This window comes from Heterocephalus glaber, unplaced genomic scaffold (assembly GCF_053883595.1).
Source record: "Heterocephalus glaber isolate CG9 unplaced genomic scaffold, H.glaber_assembly_v1.0 deba00001472, whole genome shotgun sequence".
Taxonomy (NCBI): Eukaryota; Metazoa; Chordata; class Mammalia; order Rodentia; family Bathyergidae; genus Heterocephalus; species Heterocephalus glaber.
Window position 1 is genome coordinate 27,109,249 of NW_028258315.1, and position 21,157 is coordinate 27,130,405.

At 37.9% G+C, this 21,157-nt stretch overlaps 1 protein-coding gene across 3 annotated transcripts in view; it reads left to right on the forward strand.

Moving 5' to 3' along the window:
• The window catches only part of Tsnax (translin associated factor X), a 38,584-nt gene that overhangs the window by 13,408 nt on the left and 4,019 nt on the right, over nt 1-21,157 (forward strand). For all 3 annotated transcript variants that reach the window (XM_021266417.2, XM_004854650.4, XM_004854651.4), the window contains exons 4-5: nt 2,132-2,262; nt 19,069-19,196. In XM_021266417.2, the coding sequence (XP_021122076.1) occupies nt 2,132-2,262; nt 19,069-19,196 (259 nt within the window). The remainder of the gene's footprint in view (nt 1-2,131; nt 2,263-19,068; nt 19,197-21,157) is intronic.

A 21,157-nucleotide genomic window follows, 5' to 3' on the forward strand; every position in this document is an offset into this window, starting at 1 on the left:
CTCCTATTTTCTTTTGGTTAATGTTAATGAGGTACATGTCTTTTCATCATTTTATTTTTAATCTGTCTGTGTCTATATCTAAAGTGAATTTCTTGCTTTTTTTACTCCATTCTGATACACTCTGCCTATTAGTGTATGTGCTTACAATATTTGTACTTGGTGTGATTATTGATATAGGTAGAGTTAAATCTACCAACCATTTCTCTCTTTTTCTGCCTCATTTTGGATTTTTTTCTATCCCTTTTACCTTACTTTTTGACTTACTAGCTGTACCTTTCCGTTTCATTTTTGTAGTGGTGGCCTTATGGTGTGTAGCATACATCTTACCACCCTTAGCCATTCTCACTCACACAGTACTGTGTTAACAGAAACTCATGCAGATCAGAACCAAGACTCTGCTTTGGTTTGTTTGTTTTGAGACACGGTTTCACTGTGAAGTCTAGACTGGTCTTGAGACAGGATCTCCTATGTAGTCCTGGCTGGCTTTGAACTTATTATGGATCCCAGAATAGCCTCAAACTCATGGCAGTCCTCCTGCCTCAGCCTCCTAAGTGCTGGGATCATAGGCATGTGCCACCATACCTGGCCCATGACTGTATTGTTCTTTGTAGCAGTTTCTTTGCAAGCCAAAGTCACAGTGTTGAAGTGCACAAGTTTCAGTGAACACAGTGCCTTGCAAAGTAAGGACTGCTTGCACATCATTTCAAAGGTAGTGTAAGAACCTTATAATAGTATAAACTTCCTTTTTTATTTCTCTCCTGCTAGCCTAGTCTCTTGTGCTGCTGTTGTAGTTCATGTTCTATATTTGTTATGTCCTAACAGTACATTACAGTATTATTTTTACTTTAAGCAACATGATTAAAAAAAAAAACTGGGTGTGGTGGCACTGACCTTTAATCCTAGCACTATGGGAGACTGAGACAGGACAATCACACGTTTGAACCCAGCCTGGACAACTTAGTGACTTAGCAAGACCCTGTCTCAAAATAAAAATAAAAAAGGGTTGGTATGGTAGCACATGCCTGTAATCCTATACTTGGAAGGCCGAGGCACGAGGATCACAGCAAGTTTGAGGCCAGCCTGGGCTATGTAGTGAGATTTCGTTTCAGAAAAAAATTAAGAGTAGGGATATGGCTTAGTGCAAGAGTCCTGGGTTTAATCCCCAGTACCACTTAAAAAAAAAAACCCAGACCAGGGATGTAGCTCAGTGGTGCTGCACCTGCCTCACAAGTGCAAGGTCCTAAGTTCCATCCCTGGTGCCAGAAAAGAAAAAGCCAGACATACATCCATGTAGTTATAGTTTCTGATGATGTTGCTTACCCTTTCTATATAGAGTGAAATTTCCATCTGGAATCATTTTACTTTTGCCTAAAGAACTTTCTTCAGTGTGTTTTATAGTGCAATTCTGCTAGTGATGGATTAGCTCTTTGTGGTTCTGTAAGCTGTAGGAATTGCTCTTCCTACTTGGGGCGGGATCTCTTTCCAGCCTGTTTACTCACATGCCTGCTGCAGTGATCATGTTCAGCCAAAGACTGGAGGGAGTCTCTTGAGTAGAACTCTGACATGCTTTTTCTATAGTTTTCTCCCCACTGTTATTCTGCCTTGCACATTTAGTTGTCTTGCCCACTCCCAAGTCGTTGTTTTCAACTCAGGCAGACTTCAGGGTCCATCTGTTTCCTGTCCTCACACCTTCACTTGGGAATGCCAAGCCATAAGATGGAACAGTCATAGGATGTGTGCACCCCTCTCTCATCACTGTTCATGCTACCTTAATCCAGTATCTGAAACCATTATTTTGTCTACTTATTTTATCTGTCTAGTTGTTTAAAGTGGGAGGATAAATCTATTCCATGTTACTCTATCTTGACTGAAAATAGACATCTAGAGATGTCATACTTTAATTGTGATCACTCTATACATGCAATTTTTGTGTATTTGTTTTTTTCACTTAACAGTGTGCTATAGCATTTTCCATGTTTTTACATACTACTAATAAAGTACAGTTATAGAGATAAGTTAGAAGTATCCAAATACAGGTACTTAATTAGTCCTATGTTGATAGATTATTTCAATTTTTCATTGTCAAAGCATCTGCCTGATGTTCTAAAAGTTCCCAATATCTTGATTATAGTGCACCTGATGTGGAAGAAATATTGACGGAGTCAGAAATTAAATTGGATGGTGTCAGACAAAAAATATTACAGGTAGCCCAGGAGCTGTCAGGTGAAGACATGCATCAGTTCCATCGAGCCATTACTACAGGTAAGTCTAGGTTCACTGAGTCTATTTCAAAGACATAATGGCTTCAGCCTTGTTACCTTTGCTACCTTCTGTGCGCCATGTTGTTTCTCCTCTGTGAAGCCTGTTTGCCATCTCTGCCTTGGAGCCAGCTGATTATGGACTGAAACCTCTACAAACTGTAAGCTAAATAAACCCTTTCCCCTTTAAAAAAAAAAGAAAGAAAGAAAGAAAATGGCTACATGACATATCTGAGTGGCGTGAGTTTTAATTGGTATCTGGTGAAATATGATTGGCTTTAAAAAAAACTTGGATTTTTAGGTAATGTATATGCATTTCAGAACATTCATTTGGTTTATTTTTCTAACAATATATATAGTAATTGCTTGATTTTATTTATTTACTTATTTATTTTTTGGTACCAGGGATTGAACTTAGGACCTCTCACTTGCCAGGCAGGCACTATGCCACTGAGCTACATCCTCGGCTTGCTTGATTTTAATAAAGTAATTGAGAACACAAGTCTAACAGATTGAATTTTCTTCATGAGTTTATTGAGTGTATTTACCTTTTTCATGGTTTTTTGTTTTTGTTTCTGTTTTTTTTTGTACCAGGGATCGAATTTGGGTCCTTGCACTTCTGAGTCAGGTGGCAGAACCGCTGAGCTAAATCCCCGGCCCTTACCTTTTTAACTATAAGGAAATCTTACTGATGGCTTTGAGTTTCCATTTTGCTAGGTTCATGAAAGAGGTGTCACCTAGCCATATGAACTCAAACAACTCATAGTGTAACTCTGTATCTGTTAGTATTGGGTTGTATATATTTGTTTAAAAAGGTTTACAGAGTGCTGGATCTTGTTTATCACAGGTTTTTTGTGGGTTTTTTGAATCATCTAAGTTATTTTATTGTTTTTAAAAGATTTTATTTGAAAAAATGGCCATATTTACAGTTGTAGAAAATGCTCATGAGAATACTTAAAGAATACAAAAATATGGAGTTGGGATATAGCTCAGAGGTAGAGTGCTCGTCTGCCATGTGAGGCCCTGAGTTGGATCCCCAGCACTGCAAAAAACCAAACCACACCAAACCAAACTAAACCAAACGTACAAAAATTATCACATTAACAAGGGGGTTACAAATTCAGCCATCAAACTCACTGTCATGTTTTGGAACCACCATATATTATTAACGCTACCATGAGACTCAAACAAGATTATTTAAGAAAAAAATGCTCTGACTAATATCCACTATAGACATTAGCTACAGGCCTTTAATTTTGTAGGACAAAAAGGTTTTCCTGTATTTACAACTGATTTGAAACCTGAAAATGGCAGTTATTAGCAGACTGCTGACATTTATCACAGTTTTCAGGTGCAAAATTCTTGGTTCTTCCCTCTTGATTTTTTTTTTTTTTTTTTGAGACAGAGTCTCACTAAGTAGTTCAGGCTGGCCTTGAACTTACTGTATAGGCCTGGCTGGCCTTGAATTTGCAGCAGTCCTCTTACCTAAGTGTTATGGTTTGTGTTTAGATGTCCCCCCAAAGCCTCATGCAGATGAGGTGGGACTTTCTTTTTCAGAGGCAGTTGAATCTGGAATGTGTGATGCTGGGGTTAAGGGCGTGTGATTACTAAACTACAACATGCAGTTTGGCATGGCCCTAATCCCGGTAGTCTGAATAAGATAAAAGGGGCAGGAAGATGCTGTTAAACTCTCGTTACCCTTTGCTACCTTGTGTGCGCCATGTTGTTTCTGCTCTGCCATGCCTGTTTGTCATCCCTGCCTTGGAGTTAGCCAATTACGGACTGAAACTTCTAGGAACTGTAAGCCAAATAAACCCCCTCCCCTCCAACTTTGAGTGTCAGGTATTTTGTCTCAGCAGTGAGAGAAAAGTAACTAACTCAGCGTCCTGAGTGCTGGGATTATAGGTGATTCTTGTTTTTTTTTTTTTAACCTGAGTTCATGGACAAGAGAGACTGTATAATTCAGATATATCCTCCCTAAGACTTGCAGGAAGAATGGAAATGTTCAATACTCCATATATATGTTCAGTTTTAGTCTAAATTCTTTTGCTTTTTTTTTTTTTTTTGGTACTGGGGATCGAACTCAGGACCTTGCACTTGTGTGGCAGGCGGTGGAACCACTGGGCCAAATCCCCGACCCTTTAGTCTAAATTCTTTTTTTTTTTGGTACCGGGGATTGAACTCAGGACCTTGCGCTTTCGAGGCAGGCACCAGAACCACTGAGCTAAATCTCCGGCCCCTAAATTCTTAAAATACCAGCACCTGCTTTTTGAAAATGCTGAAGTGTCTCAGAGTTGGTAATAGGAGGTCCCAGCATATTTGTTAAAGCATGGAGTACATTATTATGGACTGAGGTGGTAACTCTTACAGTTCTGTTGTAACAGTCTCATTGTAATAATTTATTATTGTCAAGTTTATTTGTTTTATAAAAAATAACAGACAAGAACAGACATGATTTAATGAATCCAATATGTATTGTCAAATGGTACCACTTCAAATATGACAAATTTGTTTAGGATGTGAAGACCAGATGTATTTGTGGAAAGAAGGGTAAAGTGAAAGCTAAATCAAGCTTCTGGAAGATTTATGGAAATATCTTCACATTTTCTCTTGTGGTAGAAAAGATTTCTTTAAAATGATAGAAAACATTAATTGTTAAAGAAAAAAATGGATCAACTAAATATCATTAAAATTAAATTGTTTATCACAAGACAAGTAAAAAAGCAAGCTAAAATGTGAGAGAAGACATTTAAAATATACATTAGATAAAGAATCCCTACAAATCAATAAAGAAACAATTTTAAAAATAAACAAAAATTTGAACAAGGTCTTTTAAAAAAGCGTATTCTAGGGGCCAGGGATTTAGCTTAGAGATTCCACTGTCTGCCTTGCAAGTGGAAGGTTCTGACTTCGATCCGTGGTACCAAAAAAAAAAAGCATATTCTAATGGCTCATGTGAAAATGTGCTTAGGATTATTATTCATGTGCGTTACACCAGATAGAACCACAATTAGATACCATTCACCCGTCAGCGTGGTTAAATTATATGACTAACAATACCACTTTAAAAAGTTTGACAGGGCCTGGGGATTTAGCTCAGTGGTGCCGCCTGCTTGCAAGTGCAAAATTCGATCCCTGGAACCGCCCCCCCCCGCCAAAGTTTGGCTGCATTTGTGCCTGTTCTGTGACCTAACAGTTCTACTTCTAGGTGTACATACAAGAGAGGTAAAGCTTATGTCACCAGAAGACATGCTCAAGAAAGCATATAGCAGCTATAATCATAATAGCTCAAAATTAAGCAGTGACCAAACTGTCCATTAGTAGGAGAGTGAATGAGTAAATAAATTGTGGTGAAGATGTGCAGTGTAGTACTCTGTGGCAGGCAATAAAGAGTGGTGCACAAATGCAGCAGTGAGTAGGAGACTTATTGACATCGTGGGCAAAGTAAATGGGCACAAAAGAGACAGTCTGTCATTCTATTTATGTGACATCCGAGGGCAGCCAGACCTGAGCTGGGAAGGCATAGGGAGGAGAGTGGTGACTTAGAAGCACAAGTGAGGGCAGGAGTTGTTGACTGGAGGGATGAAGGACTCTACCTTAGTGACAAGTTCTGTATAAGCTGTTTGATCTCCTGTACTCTCCTGGTGAGGCGGTGATATGGGGAGGAGGTAAGCTGGAACTCTGTCTGTTCTCAGGGTTGGTTCAAGTCCAGGGTAGCATCGCTAGGCTACAGGTATGCGTAGGTCTCTTCATGGGTAAGGTCAGATGCAATTGTGTTTATCAGTTGTCCATACATGGGCACTCTGCTATCGTGAGGAAACTCTTCCTGTGTTGCTCCTTCCCTTGTGGCTGGAGCAGTAGTGGTAACCGTAATGAAGATAGGCCCATTGCAGGCTCCTATGTAATGCTGTTCCATATGAGTTAGGGGTGCCAGTATACTCTTGAGATCCCTGGGTAGTGCAGTTGGTTGTGAGGGAGCAAGTTGGATCTTTCAGTTTCTAGAATGCCCTTGATTTGAAGAAGCAGTAATAGTCTTACTACATTGTAGTGAACAAAAAGCCCATTCTGCAGCTTCTTCATGCTACTTGAATGACTAAAGGCAAAAGATTATCTTTTATACTATTTATCATCTTTTACTATCATATCATGCATAAGCATGTCTTGCAAAAATTCTTGGCAGTATAGTAAAAGCTGACCAGAGTTCTCACTTTTGATTTTAATCTGTGCTTAAGACTTTCGTATTTTTATAAAAATGTACATATTTTCCTCCATGTTGGTGTTTCATATGTGAAAAATGATACATTTTTAATGTTTGGATTAAACATCTCATTTCCTTACAGTTCATCATTTAGGCTCTAATAGTTCTGCTGACTTACAGTTCCTAGGTATCCAGTAGAACATTTTGGATTTGCTGTGTTTGGCACAGGAGCCTTTCATGATGTCCTTCATTCATATATAGTATAGTATAAAGAAAGAGCTCACATGAGGGCAAAGACTATGTAGAAAATCATACCAAAAGAAACCTCAGGGGCTGGGAGATAAAATAGGTATGATTCTTGAAGGCGTAGGCATAGGCAAGGGCTTTCTGAACAGAACCCCAATGGCACAGGAAATAGTACCAAGAATCAAGAAATGAAATCATATCAAATTAAGAAGCTTCTGCACAGCAAAGGAAACAACCAACAGAGTGAAGAGATAAGCTACAAAATGGGAGAGAAATTTTGCCCTCTATTCCTCGGATAGAGGACTAGTATCTAGAATATGTAAAGAACTCAAAAAAATTAGACCCTGCAAAATAAAAGACCCAATAAAAAATGGACAGTTGAAATCAATAGACACTTATTAGAAGTAGTACAAATGGCCAATAAATACATGAAAAAATGTTCAATATCATGGGCCATTAGAAAAATGCAAATTAAAACTACACTGAGATACCATCTTAGCCCAGAAAGAATGGCTATCATCAGAAAATCTAATAGTAACAAATGCTGGCAAGGATGTGGGGAAAAAGGAACTCTTCTACATTGGTAATGGGAATATAAACTAGTATAACTACTGTGGAAATCAATGTTGAGATTACTCAAAAAACTAGAAATAGAAATTCCATTTGATCAGCTATCCCTCTTCTAGGAATCTTCCCAGAAGAGTTAAAGTAGCTGAGCATGGTGGCGCATGCCTGTATTCCCAGCACTTGGGAGGCTGAGGCAGGAAGATCACCACAAGTTCAAGGCCAGCCTGAGAGTTACAGAGTAAGTTCAAGGCCACCCTGCACTACAAAGTGAGACCCTGTCTCAAAAACGAAACCAACAAAACTAAAAGAATTAAAGTCATCATATTACAGGGATACATGCCTACCCATTTTTGTAGCAGCACAATTTGTAATAGCTAGATCTTCGAAACAGCATATATGTCCATTAACATGAATGGGTAAGGAAAATGTTATTTATATGCAATGGAGTACTACTTGGCCATAAAGAAAGATAAACTTGCCAGGCATGGTGGCTCACACATGTAAACCCAGCACTCAGGAGGCTGAGGCAAGAGGATTACCATGAGTTTGAGAGAACTTGAGGCATATGTAGGCAAACAGATGCAACTTGAGAGCATAATGTCAGGTGACATAAGTTAGACACAAGCTTAAATATCATATGGTTTCTCTTGTATGAGAAACTAAAAAAAAATTATACATATATCTCAAAATAGAAGAGAAATAAGGAGTTCAAATAATTCTCTAAATTATTCTTTTTCAAAAATATTTTAATATCTGTGCTGATTTCTCATTTATACTACTAGTTTCTCTTAGTTCATTGAAGAGAAGGTTTTGTGCTATTATTTCTTCTTGGTAAGAGAGTGTTTTTTATCTATGACTTGTGTTCTAAGTAACTGTCTTAGTTAACTTTTCTTGTAGCTGAGACAAAATACCTGACACTCAAAGTTAAAGGAGGAAAGGTTTATTTAGCTCACAGTTTGTAAAGGTTTCTGTCCATAATCGGTTGGCTCCAAGGCAGGGTGGCTTGGCAGAGTGGCATTGCAGAGGAGAACAGTTCATGGCAACCACAAGGTAGCAAAAGCAACAAGGACTTTAACAGCATCTTTCTGCCCCTTTACCTTATCCAGATTAGGGCAGTGCCAATCCAGTCAGTATACTAGTTTAGTAATCACACACCCTTAATCCCAGCATCACACACTCTAGATTCAGCCACCTTTGGAAAAAGTATCTATAAACACATAGGCTTTAGGGGGACATCTAGATCCAAACCAAAACAGTAACATTGGCCATTCTTGTAAGATATTTGGTTTTCTTTTTTTTTTTTTTTTTTTGTACTGAGAATCGAACTCAGGTCCTTGTGCTTGCACAGCAGGCGGCAAAACCACTGAGCTAAATCCCCAGCTCAAGATATTTGGTTTTCTTGAGATAGAGTCTTGCTATGTAGTTCAAGCTGGCCTTGAAGTCACTATGTAGCCCAGGCTGGTCTCAAACTCATGATGATCCTCTTGCCTCAGTCTCCTAAGTGCTGGGATTACAGGTGTGCACCACCATGCATGGCCTTCTTTTAAAATTATGATTCACAGTGTATTAACTATTGTTATTCTCTTATTATTTTGTTATGACATTTAAATGTTTTCATAGAAAATGCTTTTTAATATATTTTTTTATATCTACTTGAATTGCATTAAAATAAAAAAATAGAAACTGGCAGCTATATGATTAGGGATTTTGTACATTGTAGAGTTTCTCACATCAGGAAGGAAACTGTATTCTTGGAAGGAGTTTAGATATGGGGTATGAGTGACATGGGTGTGATATCCCTGCAGACTCCAACCTCTGCATGTTATTGAGGAGAGTTAGATGCATCAGAGTCTGCTTTAGGCCCTTGTGGTTTGTGAGTTTTCTTTGAGGATGACTTACAAGGTTAAGAATTGCCCATATTTCTCTTTTCTATAAGAGTGTCTTTAAAATGAAGTTCTTTGAATTGAAGCAACAGATGTTTTTTTCTTAAGGTTAAGAATAAAGCAGTCAAATGAAGAGGTATCTGGGACTTAAAAATTTGTGGATAGATATTTGATAAAATAAGGCTATTTATAATTAGAGTAGCATGAACAATAAGATGCTTATGAATAGCCTGCTGCTTGTAATTGTTAAGTGCTTATTTTGGTGTTATTCCACATACTTATTCTTTTGACTTGAAGGTAAAAACAGTTTTGGCATTGAACTAAAGGAGTTCTGTGCTTGTTAAGAATAGTGCTAATGGCATGCAGAGCATTTCCCTAAAGGATGCTTTGTGTGAACTGAACTTCAGTGTCCTGTATTGAATGACAACAGAACCTTTGGTCTGTTTTCTATACATTGTTTATCCGAGAAGGTTACAGATTGTCTCAAGGGATGAGCAAGGGAATGAATAATTAGTTGCTTGAAATTAGTCACTTAAAAAAACTTTGTGCCCTGTTATTTTTTCCCTTCTCCACAGAAGGAGAAATTAACAGGCAAAGCAAGGGAATGCTTTCTATCCTAAAGGCAAAACAATGTTTTTTGGTTTTTGCTTATGTTATTACTGATAATCAGAATTGTCATCTTTTATTTTTAATTAATTAATTAAATTTTTTGAGACAAGGTCTTACTGTATAATCTGGGTTGGCCTCAGAGCTCATGGCAATAATCCTATCTCAGACTCCCAAGTCCTTGGATTATAGGCATGTCACATCTGGCCAACAATTTACATTTTTTAGATATTTTGGTGCCCAGTGCTAAATGTTTAGACCCTAAATAATGCTTAATTATTTTATCCAAGACTGTGAGTGATGGATTAAATAAATGTTTGAGTTAAGAGCTAAACTTTTTTTTTTTTTTTTTTTTTTTTTTAAGAGACAGAGTCTCACTATGTTCCTCAGCCTGGCCTTGATTTCTGGGGCTCAGGTAATCTTCCTGACTCACCTTTCCAAGTAGCTGGGACTATAGGCAAGCACTAGTGTGCCCAATGTGTTAGTGTTTTGTTTGTTTTGTTTTTCTTTTTCTTTTTGAGACAAGGTCTCTATATGTAGCCCAGGCTTGTCTTGAACTTGCAGTCGTACCTAAACCTCTTGATTGGTGGGATAATAGGCAGGACTACAATGCCTGGCTGTTAGAGATATTTTTAAAGCCACCGTTCTTTATATTCATGAATTTTTTTTTTTTTTTGAGATAGAGTTCTTGCTACATAGTCCAGGCTGGCCTCAAACTCACAGTGTCCTCCTGCCTCAGTCTCCCAAGTGCTGGGATTACAGGTGTGCACTACCACCCCTGGCTTTTCATGACTTCTTTTAATTCTTGCAGTACCCCTAGGTTGATTTTACCACTTCACAAGTTAGGAAATTGAGATTCACAGAAGTTATATCTAAGCTTATAAGCTACCGAGTAGTGTTGTTGGTTTTTCCCCATATTCGTAAATTTAATTTACTTATGGGTATAGAATGTAACCCGTGTTAAAGGCTTTATCTTGCTTACCCCAAATGTTGAGGTTTTTTTTATAAACTCAGTGCACATTGTTGTTCTTTTTTTCATAGCACTTAACAACTTCTAACATACTATGTGATCTCTTTATACATTTCTTTATTGTCTCTCCCTTACTGGAATGAAGACTGTACAAGTCTCTCCAGAGAGCTTATTTTTGTTGTTGTTCACTTTATGTACCCCAGGTGCTTGCTGTGTGCTCCAATATTGAAATAATGAAAAACAGAATTATTTTTAAAAGGCCTCCCTTATTTGTTTAACCACATTTATCTGATGACTTGCTTCTGCAAGTTTTATTTTACTATTTTATTTAACTCCCTAAAGAAAATGTCTCCAGGGTTGTTTCTTAGATATACTAACAGGATTAGGATCAATATTATATCAAAAAATAATACAAGTATTTTGCTGTAGGCAAGTTCTCAAGTTTGTTAGTACAGAGAAATTTGTTATAGGTTCACTATACTAGCAAAATTGAGAAGGCTCACTAGAAAAATGAAGTAGAACATAAATCCTTCAAGTCTTTGAAATAATACAGTAGGAGGAACCTAGTAAACAAAGACGTAGCTAAAGAATGAGTTTGTCTATTTAAGAAGAAATGCCAGAGATGGCAGTACTTCAGGTGCAGCTATGTGAGGACATGAGTGAGTAAATCATGATGTGTCAGTGGCTCGCTGGAACAGACATGACTCCTTAGAGGTCATTTGTCCTCTGCCCATCTGCTCATTCTAGACCACACTTGCCTGTGCTCTGCTGTTAGCAATATATGGTCTCCGAAATCAGCCAGGGCATCGAGGCTGGGCTGCAGGCTGTGGAAGCACGGAGGATGGGCCTAAGGTTTTGGAGGGCAGCCATGGAGTGGCGTAGATCACTTCTACCCTCATTTTACTGGCCAGTCACACTGCCACACCCAGTGCCAAGGAAGGATAGAAGACATGCTTTGAGTGTGTGCCAAAGAAAACAAATATGTTTTATGAGTAACTTTTCTCTGCCCAGTAATGTAACTTTATTTCCTTTTGGCCTAGTGGAAAATCCGGGTATATGCTTATTGATGGATTTTAATTTTCTTGGAAGAGATTTTTTTTTTTGGTACCGGGGATTAAACTCAGGACCTTGTGCTTGCGAGGCAGGTGGCAGAACCACTGAGCTAAATCCCCAGCCCAATTTTTTTGTTTTTTAAAAAGCATTCTGTAAATAATTTTAAAAATGAAAGTGTGATTAGATGACCTCAAGTCTCACCACCTCATTTTGTGAATGAGATTTGTGATGGTACTAGAATTGGACTCTGGTTTGCTTTACATCCTCTAATAAGCTTTCTGCTGGAGCACTTTTCCTCTCTGGTAGCTAGAATCTGCCTGCTTTCTCCAAAGCTTTTTCTTGAAAAGCTTAGATCCTACATCTGTTTAAAGACTCATACTTCTTTTGTTCTAACTGTATATCAAAGTAAAATAGTTTATTTATTTATTTATTTTTTTGGTACCAGGGATTGAATTTGGGACCTTGTGCTTAACAAGGCAGGCGCCGGAACCACTGAGGTAAATCCCTGGCCCAGATAGTTTATTTTTTATTGATGGATTGATTGATTGAGACAGGGTCTCACTATGTAATCCAGGCTGGCCTTGAACTCACTATATAGCCCAAGCTGGCCTCAGATTTGGGACAGCCTCCCGCCCCAGCCTCCCAAGTGCTAGGATTACAGGCATGCCTCACCATACCTGCCTAGATACAGTTTAAAGTTGCATTTAAATATGAGATGTTTCAGTAAGCATTTTTCATGATAATTTTACTGTGTTTTGGTTTTTGAGATAAGGTCTTGTTACGTACTCAGACTGATCTTGAACTCACTATGTAGTCCAAGCGGCCTCAGACTCTCAGGGCAATCTTCCTATCTCAGCCTCCCAAATGCAGGGATGACAGGCCTGCACCACCATGCCTGGCTTGTGACCACTTTAATCACAAATTAATAAAAGCAAGGCTGGGGATTTAGCTCAGTGGTTCTGCCGCCCGCCTTGCAAGCACAAGGACCCGAGTTCAATCCCTGGTACCAAACAACAGCAACAACAAATTAATAAAAGCATATTTCATACCGCAAACTTGCATAATAACTACCATGACTATGAGAAAATCTCTTTTGTCATTCTCTAGGTTACACAAACTCAGTTTGTGGACTTTTTTCCTAGCTGAATATTTGATATGCATTACTTTAGCTGTGTGAGCTGGTGATGATACTTTAGTTCAGTTTCTCTCATCTCTGAACATGCCTATTACTTTCCTGCAATCTTGTTTCAGAATGTTACTCTCTTGAGCTGAGGTTGGGCATTTGCTAAGCATGAGACTTCTTAATCACTTTTGGCATATTAAACCAAGCTTTATTGGAATAAACAGTAATACACTTTTTTTTTTTTTTTTGGTACCGGGGATCGAACTTGGGACCTTGCGCTTGTGAGGCAGGTGGTGGCACCACTGAGCTAAATCCCTGGCAACAGTAATATACTTAATGGAATAAGTCATAGTGTACTAAGCCCTTAGCAGACACTAATTCACTTTCTGTCTTTTCTAGATATCTCATAAAATAGAATCATATAATATGTAGCCTTTTGTGTCTGGGTTCTTTGACTTAGGATATTCTTTTTTTTGTTGTTGTTGTTGTGGAAATTGAACTCAGGGACTCATGCTTGCCAGGCAGATGCCATACCATTGATCTACATTCCTGGTATTAGCTTAGCATATTCTCAGAGCTCATTGGTATTGTGGCATTGGTAGGTACAGTGGACTCTTGACTTATGAACTCAATTTGTTTCTGAGAGCTGGTTGTAACTCAAGTTGGTCAATGAAAGCTCAGGGTCCCTTACACAGCCTTCAGAGTCTCTCTATTCTATACAGGTAGATCTCAGTGTCCTTAGAGAGACATTGGATTTCTCAACCCCACACAGGAAAGGATGTTGTAATGTTCCTCCCAGAACTCTTTAGGGGTTAAATCTGTAACTGAGACCATCTTAGAAGCACAAGCGGCCAGGACTCAGGTCGTAACTCAAGACAGTAAGCTAAAAATATAATTCTGGTTGTAACCCAAGTTGTTCATATATCAAGGGTCCACTGTACTTCATTCCTCCCATCCAAGTACTAACCAGGCCCGACCTTGCTTAGCTTCCTAGGTCAGACGAGATCAGGTGCGTTCAGGGTGGTATGGCTGTAGACTGTACTTCATTTCTTTTTATGGCTGCATCATAGTTCGCTGTATGGGCGAACTACATTTTGTTAAATCATTCATTATTGATGGACATTGGAGTTTTCTCCCACTTTTTTGGTTATTGTGAATAATACTACTAACATTTGTGTGTGGGCTGGGGATTTAGCTCAGTGGTTCCGGTGCCTGCCTCACAAGCTCAAGGTCCTGAGTTCGATCCCTGGTACCCCCCCAAAAACAAAAAAAACAAACTGAATAACATTTGTGTGTAAGTCTTTGATCAAAATATATAGTGAATGTTAAAATTTTTAAAATTTGTACAGCAAAAGACACATTGACATTAATGCCCCTCAAAATAACACCCCTCTTGCTTTGAATACAATTATCCCTTCATTCTTGCCACTTTCTGAAGCAGTTCTAGAAGTCTTCCATGTGTTTATTACATGTGATAAAAAACACACTGAATGCTGCTGGTATGTGAGATTTAATGGAAAGGCAGGCTCATAAAATATTGTGGGTGTAGGGCCGGGGATTTAGCTCAGTGGGTTCACTGCCTGCTGTGCAAGCACAGGGACCCGAGTTCGATCCCCAATACCCAAAAAAAAAAAATATTGTGGATGTGTTGTCACCCACCTTATTCACAGAATCAGGCACCATACATTTTCTTTCCCCAAAGTCAAAATGACTATGAATGTTAAACTTTTTTTTTTTTTGGTACTGGGGATCGAACTCAGGACCTTGGGGCTGCGAGGCAGGCTCCAGAACCACTGAGCTAAATCCCTAGCCCAACATTTTGAATTGATTCGGGATACTTAGGGAGCCATGATATGAAAGAGGACTTCCAGAACTGATTCAGAAAATGGCAAGAACAGTGTAATAAATGTGTTCAAAGAAAGGAGGAATATATCGAGGGGAATTAATATTTATTATAACAAATTTAACAACAAAAAAAAGGTCTAAACATTCATTGTAATTTTTGATCACGCTGCATTTTCACTTCTCTAGGTTATATACCTTGGGTATATACCACTGAGTTATGTGATAACAAGTTTTCTAAAAACACATTAAAAGCATGCGAAGATGGTTGAGACATGTGAGTTTTGAGTTTATAGTGAAACCTTTGTCTTACCTGTTTATCTTTGCGCTTTTTGATGAATAGGACTGGATGTATAGTGCTTAAGTATTAGAAAAATAAGTAAAAATAGAAGCCTTTAATTGGGTTTCCCTGTATGTGTTCTATAGAATAGGAAGAAGAATAACAAATTACATAAAAGCAACCTACAAACTTCTCTCTTACTGGAAGCTGATTCTGTAAATAATTCTCATTGGATTTCCTCCAAGATGATGGCAGAGGGGAAGGCATTGTTTGATGGAATATGGCATTAGGTTGAAAATTTTCACCTTGGGGATTATACATTGAAGTAACGGATGTCCTCTTTATCAAGTTGAAACATAGCTTGTTTAAACATCCTTTTACCTACATGTGACCAAAGATGCTTTTCAGTATTTTGGGCCAGGTGTCCTTGAACACTCTGAGTGATACAGCCTGAAACCTGCTTTCTGTGGAGCAGAATTGACCACCTCATCTCCAAAGTAACTTTTATCAAACACATCCTGAGAACAATCTACATATGATGTACTTGGAAATTTATTATCTGGCAGCCACCACATTTAATAGTTACTGACACCACAGATAAATTTGAGGGCACTTATTCTCTATTATATTTTTTCCTGCAAATAAACCAGGACTTCTAATTCTGACCTTCATCATTTTGACTCTTAATTCTTTTTTGGCAGGTTAAGGGGTGGGGCACAGTACTGGGGATTGAACCCAGGGCTGTTGCACAGAGTTACATCCCCAGCCCTGTTTTGAGACAGGGTCTCACTAAGTTGCTGAGTGGCTAAGGCTGGCCTTGAACTTGATCTTCCTGGCTCAGCCTCCCATAGAGCTGGGATTCTAGGTGTGTGCTAATGATGCCTGGCTTAAACTCTGATCTTGTACAACTATTACTTCTGGACTCAACCAGATACTTTTGAATATTTGAATGCCAAATTTTAAAATATTGGGGCTTAAGGTTTCATAAAACTCATGAGTAGGAATAGTGAGAGATAATTAGAAGCAGTATATTTAACCTCTGCATCTTTTCTACACAATAGTCCTGTCTTTTGGGATGAGGCAAGGAACCAAGCCATCAAGGTGTGGTCCTTGCTCTCAGTGTTCTGGGGTGAAGAATTGGTGATGAGGTAGCTGTTTATAATGGAGAGCCAGCTGGAACGTTTATTTATGGTGCACATTTATTGTAGTGGGAATAAAAAGTGGGTGCTGCCTTGATTGAGGTGTATCAGAACATATAAACTTTATAGGCAGAAGTCTGAGGGAGAGCCTCATAGGCACAGAATAGCATGAAATCATGAAACTATGTTTAAGGGACTAGAAAAGAAATGTTAAACCATTGGAGAAAAGCTGTACTGGGAATTTAGAGACAAAAAGGTGAGAAAAATATAGGTATGTCTTACATAGAATTGAATGTAAAGAAGCAGGTAAGATAAATGGGAAGGGTGTGCACTTTTGAATTATAGAAAAATTTTTTCACTGTTTACTGTGTGACCTGGGTGAATTTCCTAATTTTTTTGAGCCTCAATTTGTTTATTCATTAAGGACAGTAACATAGATGTATAAAGTTATAATGAGCATAAGATAGATATACATCATTTTACATATAATTAATATTTAAGACAGTTATTGTTTTAAAGTTTTATTTGAGGTTTCTGGATGAAAACTCCAAATAATTAACAGCAAGGACTTGAATAGTTATTTGTATATTGATGTTCATAGCAGTGTTATTCACAAGAACCAAAAGGTGGAAGTGACCTAGTATCCATCTGTTGAATTGATAAACAAAATGTGGCCCTGTATATACAATGGAGTATTTAACTAGCCTTAAAATGGAAGGAAATTCTGATACATATACTGTAACATGGATAAAGTTTGAAGATATTATGCTAAATTAAATAATCTAGCCACAAAAGAATAAATACTATGTGATTCCCTCAATATGACCATCATAGAGACAGCAAGAATGGTGGTTGCTATAGCAGCTAAGGGAGAAAAACATGAGGAGTTATTGTTTAATATAAGATATAGAATTTCAATTTTGGAACATGAAAACATTTTTGGAGATGGTTGATGATGGTGGTCATATAACATTATGAATGTGTTTATTGTAACTAGTGAACTATACAATTAAAAATAGTTAAGATAAGCCAGGCATGGTGGAACACACATGTAATCCCAGCACTTAGGAGGCTGAGGTACGAGGATTGCTGCAAGTTCAAGGCCAGCCTAGGCTATGTAGTAAGCCCAAATCCATCCTGAATTATATAGTGAGACCCTGTCTCAAAAACAAAAACAAAATTAGTTAAGATAAATTTTGTTTATTTTACCATAATTTAAAAAACTGGGCAAAAAGTAAAGAAGATGAACTTTTGTGATAATTTTAAAAATCAAAAGGAGGGGCCAGGGATTTAGTTCAGTGGCACCATGCCTTCCTCCCAAGTGCAAGGTCCTGAGTTCGATCCCCAGTGCCAAAAAACAAAAAAATCAAAAGGAGCCAGGTATGTAGCTCAGTGGTGCTGCACCTGCCTGTCAAATGCAAGGTCTTGAGTTGGATCCCCAGTACTGAGAAAAAAAATCAAAAGAATTCTAAGCATATCTGCTTTCTATGCAGAGTGGCATAGTTGATTTTATTGGGAACAAATACTACTTGCTCTATTGCACTGTTTTGCTTACAAAGACAAGTATGGGGGGAAAAAAACTATCTAAGTTTAATACTGTTCAATGCAAGACTGAAACTCCAGTTTTCCTGGATCCTCTCTGATATGTAAGGATAGCATCCCAGGGACCTTCCTTGGTTTAATATAAATGTCAAAGTTCAGCAATGGGAGAAAGAGAGGAATAAAAAAATAATGATTCATTCAAAAAGCAAACTGGTAATTTAAAAACTACTCCAAATTTCTAAATGGATGATATTTAACAACGATGATAATTAGAGGATAACAGATGGTAAAATATCATTCCTTTATCAAGGTAAAAAAATTGTCCAAAATTCATTACTTGTACAAAGTTGTTTTTTCTACGTGAGTCAAATCAAAGCATGGAAAATAGTTTTTTTCTTTCCTGGTTTTGGTTTCTTGAGATAGGGTCTTGCTATGTGGTTCAGGTGGCCTTGAGCTTATTGGACAGCCCAGGCTGGTCTGGAGATCATGGTGATCCTCCTGCCTGAGCCTCAGGAGTGCTGGGATTACAGGTGTGTTCCAACACGCCCAGCAGTGAATATAGTTTAAATTTGAGTTAATAAAAGCAACTATTACAACCAACTTCTAAGTCTGGACCTCAGTTACAAAACAAAGTGGTGTTTTTCCTATTTGGAATATTCCAAACTACTTTTCCTACTGGAATTTTTTTTTTTTTTTTAGTTTTTTTGAGACAGGGTATTGGTGTGTAGTCTAGGGTGATCTTGAACTCACTGTGTAGCACAGGCTGGCCTCGAACTTGTGATCCTCCTGCTTTAGCCTCCCAAGTGCTGGGATTATAGACATGTACCTCCACACCTGGCTGGAATATTTTTAAAAATCCATTTTAATGAAATTAAATTATATGGCAACTAAACAAGAATGTCATTTACCTCTACAACAGTGTGCTGCTGAATAATATAAAAACTTAGCAATATATATAATTTTTCATTTTAACCATTTAATTGTACGTTCTTCAGCATTAAGTACGTTCACATTGCGCAGTCATGACCTCCATCTACCTCCAGAACCTTTTCAGCTTCCCACAGTGAAACTGTAGCTGTTGTGCTTTGTATTAATTGCTAATAGATTTTTTTAAAAAGATGTCTCTCATGCAGTCATGTTTCTGTGCCTGTTGGTTACAAGGCACACATGGGGCACAGCGATCCAGCAGTGAACAGGGCAGGCAGTCAGGTGTGAACACTGACTGGCTCACAGACGGAGGTGACAGGGTGTAGTGGGCACATCACTCTCTTCTGGCTGAGATGATGATCAATTTGAAGATTTTTATTATGATATTCTTGTAAATTTAGTGCTCATTCTTAGTGTTTTGTTTTGTTTTTCAGGACTGCAGGAATATGTGGAAGCTGTGTCTTTTCAACACTTCATCAAAACACGGTCATTAATCAGTATGGATGAAATTAATAAACAGTTGATATTTACAACAGAGGACAATGGAAAAGAAAACAAGACCGTGAGAATTTAAAATCATATTTCACATTTATTATGTAATTTATATAACAGCATAATGATTGTAGGAAGTTTACTGCTTTAAAGTATTAAGAGGACTGGGGATTTGGCTTGGGCTGGGGATTTAGCTCATGGCACCATGCCTGCCTGAAAGCACAAGGTCCTGAGTTCGATCCCCAGTACCACGAAAAAAAAAAGTATTAAGAATATTGAGTTGGGAATGTTCTTACAAAGGGTTTTTTGGGGGGAGGGTGGGAATGTTCTTTTTAACATGTGGTTTCAGATTCTTTTTTTTTTTGGTACTGGGGATCGAACTCAGGTCCTTGCGCTTGTGCAGCAGGCGGCGAAACCACTGAGCTAAATCCCCGGCCCGGCCCTGGTTTCAGATTCTTAACTAGGGAAATGGTCTTTTAAAATATTTTAGTTAGGGATAGAAAAAGAGCAACTAGAAGTATGTTGAGGAAAGTAGTATTCTTTTACCTAAAAGCATTATAAGCACTATCATTTTATTTTATTAACCTTGTGAGATAAGAATCACCATCCTACTTTACAGAGAGAAAAGTGGGCTTTTAGAGAATAACTGACCAAAAGCCATATGACTCAGTATGCAGAGCCAAGGTTTGAAACTGGGCATTTTGAGTTGGAGCCTGTGGCCTTTTCCACCCTGCTGGTGCTTCTCAAGTATGTTAGAAGGGTCCTTTGCAGTAGGTGCCTACCTCACAAGGGTATTTGAAAGGATTTGACTTAGCGGTTTACAATTTGACAAGGTATACACTTGACACCTAAGTGCCCTCAGTAGTTATTACAGAGTATATCTCACATAGTGAAAGCTATTAAGCACTTACTCAGATCATAATGCTTGTATCTGAAATTTACATAGCTCTTCTGAATTAAGAAAAGAGAAACATTTGCAGATTCACTTTTAGATAAATACTATTTTTTTCCTTTTGAATTTCAAGGTAATAACATTCAGACAACAGAGTGGGGGCATTGATTTTTTTTTTTTTCCCAAGTACTGGGGATGTTTGATACCTTGTAAGATACAGTAATACTTCAAGATAAAATTAATGTATTTTTTCTTTCTTTATTTTTTTCTACTATTATTATTGGTTATTGAGCCAGAATTTCAGTGTAGCCTTGAATTCACTGTGTAGCCCAGGCTGGCCTTGAACTTGTGATTCTCCTGCCTTAACCTTCTGAGGACTGGGATTATAGGCATGCACCACTACCTGTTATTTGAATGGTATTTAGTACCACTCAGAGAGTCGGGGTAGGTAGGCAGAAGATGGAAGAAGCTGCAGTAATAAAAATATCTTTAATATCAACTAAAATGTTAGCATATTGGGCTCGGGATTTAGTTCAGTGGTTTCACCACCTGCTGTGCAAGCGCAAGGACCCAAGTTCGATCCCTGGTACCAAAAAAAAAATGTTAGCGTATTATAAAAAGACTAATTTAGCATAATAGATATAACTTACTTTAAAGAAGTCAAGTACTCTCTCAAGTTTTCAAATTGTATGAAGTTTATTAAGGATGAAATTCATTCTGAGAAGTAAAATTCCTTAATATTTTTGATAGGGGAAAAAAAGCACTTTATTCACTCTGACTTGCCTATTGAGACTATTGTCAAAACCATTAAATTTAACTAAAAATTTTTATTATGAAAAATTTCAAACATACAGAAAAGTAAAGAAAAGAAGCACAGTGAATGCCCATATGCCCACTATAGGAATTTAATAATTGTTAAACATTTTGCTGTACTTACTTTGTCTAAGTATTTTTGGATAAACCATGAATTTAACAATGTCATGATATTTTACCCTTAACAACTTCAGTGTCCATCTTGAAAAATTGTAGTTTAAGTAAATTTCTTTCTTTTTCTTTTTGATTTTTTGAGACAGGGTCTCACTATGTAGTTCAGGCTGGCCTTGAACTCACTATGTAGCCTAGGCTGGCTTCAAATTTGC